The 13,924-nt window shown below is 37.8% G+C and overlaps 1 protein-coding gene across 1 annotated transcript in view; it reads right to left on the reverse strand.

The window, feature by feature from the left end:
* CNBD1 (cyclic nucleotide binding domain containing 1) overlaps positions 1–13,924 on the reverse strand; it is a 368,799-nt gene that overhangs the window by 299,116 nt on the left and 55,759 nt on the right. Inside the window, exon 5 of the mRNA XM_043879351.1 lies at positions 2,214–2,372. Within this exon, the coding sequence (XP_043735286.1) occupies positions 2,214–2,372 (159 nt within the window). The remainder of the gene's footprint in view (positions 1–2,213; positions 2,373–13,924) is intronic.

Below are 13,924 nucleotides of genomic sequence, written 5' to 3' on the forward strand. Positions count from 1 at the left end.
TGCTCCACTGAAACATAATGATCTTCAGATGCCTCCTTCCCTCAAAGGAAACATCTTTAATTGGAGAAAGTAGGAGAAAAATCATTTGGGCCAAGTTTTCTCAGAGGATCTAAAACTGCTTTTCACAGCTCATTTATCAGTTTGTCTCTTCTCCTATCCTTTCTACAACCTCCACAGTTACATATACACATCACTTGTTCTCCAGAAATAAGTCATTTATAAAGAAATCAGTTATGTTTACCAAAGAAATCCATAATTCTGTTTTTAAAGCCGGTGGAGTTATAGACAATGTCACCAAATACAAATGTGTGAGAGCCTGAGATGAATTGCCCAGCATTATCTTTGATGGTGGTCAGGTTGGGCTAATAACCTCTGTGCTTCCAGGAATATCAATTGAAAACTGTTCAGCTCATGTCTTTTTTAAAGCTAAGTCAAGTTCTATTGATACACGTCGAACTGAACTCCCTAAGGCAGAATTCAGACCACAGTCATCTCACACCTCGACCAATTCCATATAGCCTTCTGACAGGTCATCCCAAATCTCCTCCTGGTACTCACAGCGGACTCTGCATACATTACACATTACCACGTAAATAAAAACAATGTCACTCCCATTTTGCCTGTCACACCAAGATTGAAAACCTACCATAGCCTGCAAGATCCAGAGCCATGATCTGGTTCAGCTAACTCCGAAGCCTCACTTCTTCCCCTTACCGATGCACTTTCACAACACTGGCCAGCTTGCTGATTTTTTTTCTTTTTTTCAATGTACAAATTGTGTATGTCTGTATTATCCCTCTTATATTAGAATATAAGCTCCCCATGAGGGCAAAAATATTGTGTTCACCACTGCCATCCCAAAGTCAAGAATATTTTCAGAAACTGTAGGGATTCAAAAGTATATGCTGAATTCATTAATAAGTGAAAAATAAAGTCAGTCAAAACTATTTCTAAAAATTTCATCATGTTTTAATTCATTGCTTTTAATATTGTTTATTCATGATCCATTTCCCCCTCTTTCTGAGACATTGATATTTTCTCTTTTGAAATGCTATCGCTTACCAATTGAATGTAAATTCAGTAAAATTGTAAATTAAAGTGTGTGGTCCCCATCAGCCTTTATCCAAGATGTGAATACGAAAGCAAACTGCAACGATCAACAATCTGACTCCCTCCCTCTGAAACCGAAGTGTGAGCCTAATAAACTCCAATCAAAAATAGTTGTAGCTGATGGAGCGAAATATTATATACCCAGAAGAATCAAAGACTTCTTTCTCTATTTTGGGAGCTATCCAATATTTTCTCACAAGTTTCCCTTTCCCCACTCCTTTTTGTTTGCTTGTTTGTTTTAACCAGACATTTTCTGTTGTTTACAACCCAAAATCTAACTAACACATGTAAGGTTGTATTTAACCTGATATGCCTCAAAATACAAAATTTAACAGAAAGGTTTGTAAATCTCTTTTGGTCTGTCAATCACCCCTCACAATTACAGTGTCCTCTACTTATTCAAACCCTTCCTTTCTGGTGACATCCCCCATACGTGACCTTTCCAATGATTTTAATGTTTCAACCTCTTTTTTTCTTCCTCCCATCTAACACTGTTTACTCAGAGCTGCTGAATTTAAGTATAAGCTAAGACATAATAATATGATTAAGCCATAATCATATTATTATGGTTATCAATAACCAGGATTCTTAATCTTGTCAGGCATATTTGCATTTCTTTAAAAAGAGGCTACTCTTACTCAAAATCAGTTTGTTAAAATTTCAAGTATGATGACAAAGTAAAAAATTTTAGAGTATAAGGTAGTTATTTTTAAAAATATGTTAAATGTCATTACTCAAGTAGTCCATGGATCTGCTCATGGTTCACCTAGAGATAAACAGAGGACTATAGATACGACAACTTATCCATCAATTAAACAGGTTTCAGTTGCATTATTTTTGTTTGAATACATAAAGCATTTAGAAGCATTGCAATCTGATTAACGGAGTCATGATGAGATTTGTGATGTTAGCAAATATGACTAATACACCCCAAGGGGACCCTCAACCACCTCTCCCTGGGTTTTGAGGGCTGGAGGCAAGAGTAAGGACTTGTCCCTACCCAATAGACTATCCATATTGAATAGGAATAAATAATGATTTTTTTAAAAAGCTATTCAAAAGAATTATTCAACTACAAGAAGTAATGTATTTAAAATACTTACAATTTCTTTAAAATAGCCATGAATTGTACTACCTTCTCTTCAAATTTTTTTGGTCCATATAAAGTACGGCCACCACGTGCCTTCTTAACATGGATAGCTATATTGTGGGAATCATCAGGTTGTGGAGGTTTACTTTCCTCTGTGTCTTCAGCAGGTATTCTGAACAAGGAAACACAAATTTTATGTTGTATAAAAAATTACTGATGTGAACTCTTTATTGTCAAGAGTAGAAATGCACTGTTCTGAGATAATTCAGCATTTTAATAATATATTTCTTCTCAGTGTCTGTTTTTCTCCAGTCATTAGTAATGCAATTAAACACATCACTCTAAGTCTCAAAATTATCACTCAAAATTACCATATATAAAATATTTTCTAGGGACAGAATTTGACTATAGATGTTATGACTGTCCCAAGTGATTAAAACATCTTCCATAATAAATTAGGTACATACACTTAGGAAAATATTTTAAGACAGTGGTTACCACACTTCCTTTTTTCTCTCATGGTTGGTTTCCAGCAAGTTTTTTTTTTCTTTTTTTTTTTTGCACCAATGATAAAAGTGCTTTTTTAAAAACTTCTGTTTCCAACTGGTAAATTATGAAAATCTTGGAAGCAACCACCATAACTTATTCTTGTGCTACCGTATGATATACATTTAAGTCCCCAAGACATGTGTGAATGAATGACCTTTTCCCATTTATCCTTCCAGCTCCAAGCTTTCCGATTAAGAGGTAACTAAAAAAAGCTAAGGAAAACCAATCTAACAAATGTCATCCTTAAGAAAAAAATAGAGCAGGAGAAGATAAAAATCCAAATGATCACAGATTAGTCACCTTTACTTATAAACATGAGACTTTTTTAAAGTTAAATATAAAATAAACATTATGTAGAATAACAATAACAATCATCACATTAACATCTAACTTATATTTGAGTCTTTTTAAAGGTATTGTCTACTCTATTAAACATTATATACATATTTATCAGTAACATTAATTAAGTTAAATAAATATTATCCCCCATTTATGGGACAAGGAAATTTCAGCTTAAAGAGTTTGCATAATTTGTCTAATCACTCATATCCACTTTCCAATAGATCTGGAAAGAGTTTTTTGCAATCCAAAGTTCACAGAACATTAATGCTTAATAGCAAAACTTACTTGTCTGGCATATACAGAAAGAAGATACTGCACCATAATTTACAAAGATAAAGTTGAGAGTCAAAATTTATTTCCCCTTCGACCATTTTCACAGAACCTCAGTCATTCTATCCACAGAAACCTAGAACTCTATTTAATACTCTATCTCTAGTTTCGTCTACAAAGAGTAAGTACAGCAAAGCTCAGCAATGTTTAAGATTCATATATAAATCAATTGACTGCATTCTTTCCCCCAGCTCTGATTTTCAAATGCAAATGGAGTAAAGATCTTATGTTCTAAAGAAGAGTAGTCTGTGGACAGAATTCTGTGGAGGAAATTTAGAAAATGAGTCCCCACTGACCCAGTGTTTTTCTGGCCCAAGTTCACCATATGTGCCCAAGGCAAGAGTTTCCTGGAATTCCTGACTTTGAAAATTCCTACAATGAAAATCTCAAGCCAGCCAAAGAAGGTGAAGTTGCTCAGTCCCGTCCATTTCTTTGTGACCCCATGGACTACAGCCTGCCAGGCTTTTCCATCCATGGGATTTTTCAGGCAAGAATATTGGAATGTGTTGCCATTTCCTTCTCCAGGGGATCTTCCCAACCCAGGGATCAAACATGGGTCTCCTGCACTGCAGGCAGACTCCTTAGCGCCTACGCCACCAGGGAAGGGGCAGCCAAAGCATTCAGAATAGTCCTCAGTGATATTTAAGCCAACCTGGAGGTCATACCTGCTGCCAGCTTACGTGCATGTGTTTGCACTCAGCCATGTCTGACTCTGCAATCTCATGGACTGTAGCCCCCCAGGCTCCTCTGTCTATGGGAGTGTCCAGGAACGGATACTGGAGTGGGTTGCCATTTCCTTCTCCAGGGGGTCTTCCTGACCCAGGGATTGAACCAGTGTCTCTTGTGTCTCCTGAATTGGCAGGCAAGTTCATTACCAGCTGAGCCATGACAGAAGCCCAGAAGCCAACCAGCAGATAGCAAACCACCAAAGCAACAGGAACAAATAGATGGTCATATGTAGTGATTGATTGAATGATTAAGTTATGTCTTATGCTCTCTGAGAAATGCTAATGTCAACTACAACTTAGCACTTGCCAAGAACATTTGCCAGCGGCGGAATGACAACAACAAGGGCCTTTGCCATCTGCCTCTGTGGTGATTAAATCCTGTGCTGCTGCAAACGCCAACCTTCAACACCCTCTCAGGGGGATTCAGGGCGAGAGTGAGGAGCTCTGTGATCCAGGGAAACAGCGGGGACAGGTCTTCAGATAGTTGGATACTTTCAGGAACTGATTTAATGACCCTGATCCTTGCATCTCTTCACATCTAGAAAATCATTAAATCCCTTCATGGTGACATCAGCTCCTCGTGACTAGCAGAAAATCTTTTGTAAAGTATGCACTCGATTGCAGTGAACTCTCCTTTCGCCAAAATCTTATACATCAGCTTCCGCCTACAACCTCCTTGGAGCAGTCTCTCAGAGCCAACTGAGGTGGTGTCTCCTGGACTGCAGTCCTCATTCTGCCCAAAACGAAACTTCACTTGCCACTCTCACACTGTGAATCTTTTTAGTCAACATTAGAAAATAATCCTCAATCATTATATTTATGTAGCAAAACTACCAACAATTCAATATATATATAGTCTAAAATGTAGAGTCATACAAAATTCAAAATCTGTTTATGAGAGATTAAGTGAAAGTGAAAGTCTCTCAGTCATGTCTGACTCTTTACAGCTCCATGGACTATGGAGTCCACGGAATTCTCCAGGGGATCTTCCTGACCCAGGAATCAAACCAGGATTTCCTGCAATGCAGGTAGATTCTTTACTAACAGAGCTATCAGGGAAGCCCTGTGTTACTCTAAGGCCTCCAAATATTCTTTTCTTTCACGCAAGTCCTACTTGTTACATGATAAGATAGTTCCAAGATATGTAATATGTTGTTATAAATTATGTATATGTCTAATAGATATCTTCAACTCATCTCACACACTAGTAAAGTAATGCTCAAAATTCTCCAAGCCAGGCTTCAATAATACGTGAACCGTGAACTTCGAGATGTTCAAACTGGTTTTAGAAAAGGCAGAGAAAACAGAGATCAAATTGCCAACAACCACTGGATCATCGAAAAAGCAAGAAAGTTCTAGAAAAACATCTATTTCTGCTTTATTGACAATGCCAAAGCCTTTGACTGTGTGGATCACAATAAACTGTGGAAAATTCTGAAAGAGATGGGCATACCAGACCACCTGACCTGCCTCCTGAGAAATCTGTATGCAGGTCAGGAAGCAACAGTTAGAACTGGACATGGAACAACAGACTGGTTCCAAATACGGAAAGGAGTACATCAAGGCTGTATATTGTCACCCAGCTTATATAACTTATATTCAGAGTACATCATGAGAAACACTTGGCTGAATGAAGCACAACCTGGAACCAAGATTGCCGGGAGAAATATCAATAACCTCAGATACGTAGATGACACCACCCTTATGGCAGAAAGTGAAGAAGGACTAAAGAGCCTCTTGATGAAAGTGAAAGAAGAGAGTGAAAAAGTTGGCTTAAAGCTCAACATTTAGAAAACTAAGATCATGGCATTCGGTCCCATCACTTCATGGCAAATAGATGGAGAAACAGTCGAAACAGTGGCATATTTTTGGGCTCCAAAATCACTGCCAGTGGTGACTGCAGCCATGAAATTAAAAGACTCTTACTCCTTGGAAGAAAAGCTATGATCAACCTAGACAGCATATTAAAAAGCAGAGACATTACTTTGCCAACAAAGGTCTGTCTAGTCAAGGCTATGATTTTTCCAGTGGTCATGTATGGATGTGAGAGTTGGACTATAAAGAAAGCTGAGAGCCAAAGAATTGATGCTTTTGAAGTGTGGTGTCGGAGAGGACTCTTGAGAGTCTCTTGGACTGCAAGGAGATCCAACCAGTCCATCCTAAAGGAAATCAGTCCTGGGTGTTCATTGGAAGGACTGATGTTGAGTGAAACTCCAATACTTTGGCCACCTGATGAGAAGAGCTGACTCATGGCAAAGACCCTGATGCTGGGAAAGATTGAAGGCAGGAGGAGAAGGGGACGACAGAGGATGAGATGGTTGGATGGCATCACCGATTCAATGGACATGAGTTCGAGTAAACTCTGGGAGTTGGTGATGGACGGGGAAGCCTAGTGTGCTGCAGTTCATGGGGTCATAAAGAGCTGGACATGACTGAGCGACTGAGCTGAACTGAAATATGAATATTTCAGTTGAATATAGGTAATAATAGTTCTGGATCTAAAGTGTGTAGGATATTTTAAATAAAATTTCATTCTATTTATTGGTCATTGTGGTTGCATAGAAAAACTATTTTTTCTTTTCCTCAGTAAACTCAGGTGTAGAGATTAGCACCACGGCTAAGCAAAATAAAGTCAAATTAGCATACATTATCTCATCCAGTCCTCCAGTATCAAGTGCATTCTTGTCCCCATTTTCAGATACAGAGACTAAGATTCAGAGTGTGAGGTAATCTTCTTAAGGCACCATAATCACCAAATTGCAGAACTGAAGTTCAAACCCAGATCTAACTAGTCTAGAGGCCATCACAGAACTTTATTTTCCATATATTCTTGTATCAGCTCTCTTACAAACATTTTATCATTCCTCAAAATCCTTCTTTAACCTTCTCCATCACTTTCTTGTAAATCCATAGAAATTCTACTAAATAGGAGTTAAAGTCAGGAAAATATATGGACTCTTTCTATATTTGCTGTAGGATTTTTCAGTCATTTTTTTTTTAAAGAAACTGAAATCATCCTAATAATAATAAAAATTAAATTCAGTCATATCAGGTGCACTAAGGTTATTCTATCTGTTGATGTTAGCTTAATTATCACTAATGCAAAACGAGGAACCAGCAGAGGGTGAGTCTCCACCCCCAGGATGGAAGTCGGTGAGTTGCAGACTTTGGTTTGTGCTGAGCAAGAGTGCTGACTTTGTCCCACACGTTGCCAATATATCCAAAGTTAAAATTGAGGAGAGTTGAAGGCAAGTTCCATTATAAACTCTTGACAGTCAACATTGGAATCCTGTCATCTCTTATAAGAAAGAATATTTTAAGTTTAGACAGAGGTAAGCAATATTTCCCTGGTTTCTATTAAATTAATGTCCTTGACAGACTGAATGTCTTCTCGTTCATTTCCAAGGAGCAATAGAAAATCCACATTTAAAAAAAGAACATTGGACTTACATGTATTCTACAGAATAAGAGAGCAATACATTTTCCAGATTATGTGACAAGCTATACAAGTATACAAGAAAGTTATTTAGAGAAGATTACAACAGATTTATCTCCTAAGGATTAATTGCAAATATTAATAAGCATCAAATTTAAAAGTTGGGATATCTAAGATAATTTTAATATAGCAATACATTAATAAATATTTAGAAAATTATAAGCAAATATTGCGTGCTATCTTTACTTACAACCTAAATTCCCTCCAGTCACGATTCAATTCAGCAAACATTTCTTGACTATCTAGCCCAAGTAGAGTTCATTGTGTTCATTATCTCAGCTCCCAGGTATGAATCATTTCCATATTTCCAATTTAATCACCCTAGTTTTTCCGCCCAAAGAACATTGCTGAATTGGTCACACACTTGGGTGATTACAAATCTACATTATCTAATTTTAACTGATCTTTGCTTTCGCTCAGCATTCTAAAATCAGCTATTTGTCAAGCTCTTATACAGTCCCCTCAATGACTTCCATCTAGTTTCTTTTCCATTCTCATTTCCACATTCTATGGACAGTCTTGTTTCAGTACTTAATGCTCTCTACTTGACATCTGTATAGGAATTAATGATTATTACTGACTGTTAAGAAATAATGATAAACACTATTCCAGTTATTCAGCTATAGTGCCACACAAGCTGAACCTAATTTTAAATTTTTGAAGAATCAAATGCAGAGAAAATGTGGCTTGTGAATTTTCAGAATTTCCCTTTTTATTTTGTACTAATCTCCTCAAGTAAATCTTAACCCCATAGGGCTAATCTAAGTAATGAGCGGAACCCCTAATTCAGGGAAATGAAAGGATCAATTTGGAGACAGGGAGCAAAATTTCCTGCCACCAATATTATACAATATGGAAGAAAGTCCAAAATTTCAACCATATCTTTTTGAATCGTAGGGCTGACTCCCTTTAAATCAAAGGTGACATTTCTTCTTAGTTACATATGGTCTTTTATGAGCAGGATTTATGAGAAATCACCATTCACATCACGTCTTCAACTGAACTCATAATTTCACATTGTTCACTACTTAATTCTTTTTTAAAAACTTTTTGTTTTATATTGGAGTATAAGCAATTAACAAGGTTGCAATAGTTTCAGGTACACAGCAGAGAGACTCAGCCTTCCATTTACATATATCCATTCTCCCCAAAAACACCCCTTCTATTCAGGGGTGCCTGCCACATACCATTGAGCAGGGTTACTGTGCTGGATAGTAGAGTAGGTCCTTGTTGGGTATCCATTTTAAATATAGCAGTGTGTATATGTCAGTCTGAAACTAACTATCCCTTCCTTCCACCCTTTTCCCCTGGTAACCATAAGTATGTTGCCTAAGTCTGTAAGTTTCTGTTTTGTAAATAATTTCATTTTCATCATTTTCTTTTAAATTTTGCATCTAAGGAATATCACATGCTGTCTTTTTAAAATAAGTTCCTGTGGAAATTCATGCAAGTAGAAAGCTCTTCCTAAATTTCCAGCAATTTCCCAGGAGATTACATTTATATCCTGATGTCATCTTTGCACTGCGCTTCTTCCTTAAATACTCTCCTTATTCCATGTCTTGTTTATCCAGAGGTAAAATCAACTTTTCCTCAGCAAAACTTTTCCTCAGCAAAACTAAACCAAACTAAACCAAGTATTCTGAGCATTTGTAAGTATGGCAGAGTTCATCAAATGCTGAGGTTATCTTAGATATTTGTATCACATATGACTTTGGCCATCTGATGCAAAGAACTGACTCATTGGAAAAGACTCTGATGCTGGGAAAGATTGAAGGCAGGAGGAGAAGGGGACGACAGAGAATGAGATGGTTGGATGGCATCACCGACTTGATGGACAGGAGTTGAGAAAGCTCCGGGAGCTGGTGATGGACAGGGAGGCCTGGCGTGTGGCAGTCCATGGGGTCACAAAGAGCCAGACATGGCCGAGTGACTGAATTGAGCCTGATCACATATGAAACAGGGTACTTGAAATCCACGAATCGATCTCTCTTTTCTTAAATGCCCTCACCTCCCTGCCCAGGATCAGAGGGTTTCCCTCACTCAGTGCCCTTCTCCCTTCAGTTATTTCCTGGCCACTCTTGCTCCTTTTTTACCTCATTTTTGTCTGCCTTTCCTCACTCCAGACTTGCTCCACAACTCCGAATTAGAATACCTTTATGAGGCCGAGCAATTCAGTTCTTAGCACCTATTCTCAGACACATCTAACTAAAATCATCAAGAAAGAAGCATAACCAAAGGTCCTTCCTTCCGGCAAAATCTATCACTCCTCAGTGGTAGTCGTAAATATAACTGATGTTTGTTTTTAGACTCAGACTTGAAACTTTCTTGTATCAGTCCACTTTAACATAGGGAAACCCTGCACACAGAAACAATGTCTACAAATCACCATCACTTTGCTACAATAACGCCTCAATCCACACAGTATCCCGCTTAGGTCATATTAAAGGCTTTAATCTGGATGACATCAGGATGACACAAAGGATGATCCCAGCGCATGGCTGAAGCAACCAGCTAGGTTTCTATAAAGTTCCCTCTCTTTCCTTCATAGAATTCTCTGAAAGGTCAAAGTACTGCTCCTGAACTGGCAGGCTAGTCCTTCATTTCTCCCTTGTATTTCTCCCTTCCCTTTCTTCCTCTTTCCCTCCTCCTTTCTTTGTTCTCTGTCTCTCTTTCCTTTCCCCCTTTCTTTTCTTCCTTTTGCTTTCTTTCTCCTCCCACATCCCTCCCAGCCACCATTTTCCTCTTGGAATCTGTGGCAGAGAACATGGGCCATTTTGAAACAATACCATTGTTAGGTTTCTGTTCACAGCAGCTAAGCAGGGCACGCAGAGTGTCAGTAGGGAGAACTCCACGAGTCCTTGGATAATCAGCAGTGTGAAGAACATCACATTCAGGTCTCGCTGCCTCAGAGATTCTTTCCTTTCTTTTAGCCAACGCTTAAGTCATCTTTGAACTTACACGTCCCTTCCTCGGGGATGCTTGCCTTGATTTTCCAGGACACCATCTGTGGCTAGCATAAGCTCTTTCAGTACAACCAGCCCTCATGCTTGTAATCATCTCTGACACCCATTTCATTTCATTCATCCCTCTTACTCAGGGCCTCTCTGTGACGTCAAGATACACCTTCTAAGTTCAGAGACCCTGCTCGACTGATTCAGCACATGATCACTGCTTGGTGTATATTAAGTGAATAAGACTAAATAAACAAACCTTATGAGGTATCATGAGGTTTCTTTCCAAAGAGTGTAAATTTTTACTTTTCTTTTTATTTTTCTTTTTAGAATAAAATAGTGAAACAGGTGGGTTCTTTACCAATAATGCCATGCTAGTGGTAAAGAACCTGCCTACCAATGCAGGAGACATAAAAGACTTGGGTTTGATCCCTGGGTCAGGAAGGTCCCCTGGAGGAGGGCATGGCAACCCACTCCTTATTCCTGCCTGGAGAACCCCACGGATGGAGAAGTTTGGCAGGCCATGGTCCATGGGGTGGCAAAGTCGGACATGACTGAAACAATTTAGCAAGCACATGCAGTGAAGCAGAATTGTTCTAATTCTGACTTTTAAAAATACAGGGAGCATCTCATTCAGTGGATCTCAGGACTTCAGTGAAAATATGGGTTTTACAACCATAACAAGAATAGTTTTTCAGTTCTAATGTTAAATACATATTTTCCAAATAGTTAAATGTCTTGAGGCCAGATCCAAGCTAGCATGAAATAAACAGTACTTAGATGTAGCTGTTGCACAAGGGTAATTTTGACAACGCTAGAGAACAAAATAGATTTTCTCAAACTAGATCCGTGATTTTCAGAAGAAAGTCACAAACAAAAAAATCAATTTTGCAGAGATTTTTTTAAATCAATCTATTAGAATCCATTTGCCTAGGTTTTCAGTTGCTTTATCTCCAAATATTCTTATTTTCCAACACTTTCTGAACTTACGCTTTTAGAAAGAATTTATAATCCATCTGGGTGGCTTACGTGCTATACCAAATTATTGTTTTAAAATGTTTGAGAAAATATACAAGTTAAAAAATTCCACATCATTTTAATCCAGATCAAAGCCACTTGTTACTACTGCTTTTAGATCTAGAAGTGAAATTCTGAGTTTCAGTTCAAGTAGCTGGGATATCCTAGTCTCTTCAGAATCTGAAGTTCAAATTAAAGCATCAGTTTTTGTACAAAACACATGCTGAAAGCTTTTGGAGTGATTGGTCATTTGGCCAACTGAGTGAGCATCCAGACTTCTGAGCCCATGAGGAGGATCCCAGCAGACTCCTCCTGTCAGGCTGCCTTTGGAACCTTGGAGAGGACGCTTGGTGGATTCCTGGGGCTGGTGGGATGGGAGAACACCATTTGCAGACTCCCAAAATCTTTTCATTCTTCCCAATTTAAGTCATTCAATTGTTTGTTACATAACACAAGCTAAGAGAAAATGATATTGCAAAATATTACAATTTATGATTACAAATTTGTCAAAATCTGTTATAAGTTATAAACTTGGAATCTTCTGAACATAGCAATCTACTTATGTTTTTTCCTTATCTGATCCTATCTTAATTAGAATTGAAATTTTAAAGATAACAGCTACTTGGCCGCACTTCATTAAAATATACTGAGTAAAAATCTACCATAGAAATTCCAATATGTCACATGCTGCATATTAAGTGCAACATGATATTTGCTATAAATTTAATAAAACAAATACATTATGACCAAAGAACATGCACAGCAATGCAGTTTAACTAATTGAAATAAGCCCATAAATGAACAAATTAATTGTTTAAAAGGAGGGTTAAATTTTTCCGTTAAAAAGTTACAGTTCTGTAAATTTTTTTCCATTTTCCTAAAGAAAAAAATTTGAGTAGTTCAATTGTGGTCCATGGACCAGGACCAGCAGCAGCTGCCAGCTTATTAGAAACACTCTTTCCACCCCACCTTAGACCTTCTGAATCAAAATCTGCATTTTAAAAAGCAACCACTCCCAACACCCTGGAGATTAATGCACATATTAAAAGTTGAGAAGCACTGATTTGGAGTTTATTGAAAGTTGCCTTGAAAGCAATGCCAACTTTCTGTCTTTGACACTCAAGTAATGCTACCACTGTAAATGCTTAATAATAAACGACCATGAAGGAGAGTTTATTCTGCAGTCCTCCACTACACATCTTTTTGGATCACAAAATAAATAACTCCTATATGTGTTTGTATTTATTTGTTTGTACAAAATGAGCAGAAGGCACAAAGATGTCCCATATATACCCCACCCTACTCACATGCACAGCTTTCCACATTATCAACATCCTCCGCAAGTCTACTACATTTGTTACAATTGATGAACCTACATTGAATCGTCATCAGCCAAAACCTATAGCTTATGTCAGAGCTCACTCTCAGTGCCGAGCCCTCAACTCTATGGGTTGGATGAGCATATACTTACATATAACCACCATTATACTATCATATAGAGTATTTTCATTGAAATCGTCTGATTCCATCTATTCATCCCTCCCTTCCCCCTAACCCTGGCAACTGCTACTGTTTTTACCGTCTCTATAGTTTTTCATTTTCTAGACTATCATACAGTTGGAATTAAACATGTCCTTTACAGACTGTCTTCTTCCACTTAGTAAAATGCAATTAAGTTTCTTCCATGTCTTTTCATGGCTCTGTGGCTCTTTTTTTTAACACTAAATAATATTTCACTATCTGATATAACACAGTTTGTTTAGCCATTCACCGACTGAAGGACATCGTGACTGCTTCCAGGTTTTGGCAATTATGAATATAAAGTTGCTATAAGTATTTGTGTGCCAGCTTTTGTGTGTCATGTATTTCAATTTCTCTGGGTAAATGACAAGAAGAGTGATTGTTGAATTTTGTGGTAAGAGTGGGCTGGGTTTTGTAAGAAAACTGCCGGTACCAGTTTGCATTTTCACCAGTAATAAATGAGAGTCGTTTGTGCCACAATCTTGCTGGCATTTGGCATTGTCAGCATTCTAGATTTTGGATCTTCTAATAAGTGTATAGTGGTGTCTTACTATTGTTTCAATTTGCAGTCCTGATGATACATGATGTAGACATCTATTCACATGAGGTTACTTTTTGCTATCATTACTCTGAAATTTCCTTCTTACAATGTCCTAATTAGATTTCCAATTGCTCTTCTACTAAAAAAAAGTTATGACAGTTTCCATGTTAATTGTGCCTTAACAGCCATCCTGAGATGTGAACATTTAGAATAACATATTTCATACAGACAGGAACCCCTGTAGCTTCT

The sequence above is a fragment of the Cervus elaphus genome, chromosome 21 (genome assembly GCF_910594005.1).
Source record: "Cervus elaphus chromosome 21, mCerEla1.1, whole genome shotgun sequence".
NCBI lineage: Eukaryota > Metazoa > Chordata > Mammalia > Artiodactyla > Cervidae > Cervus > Cervus elaphus.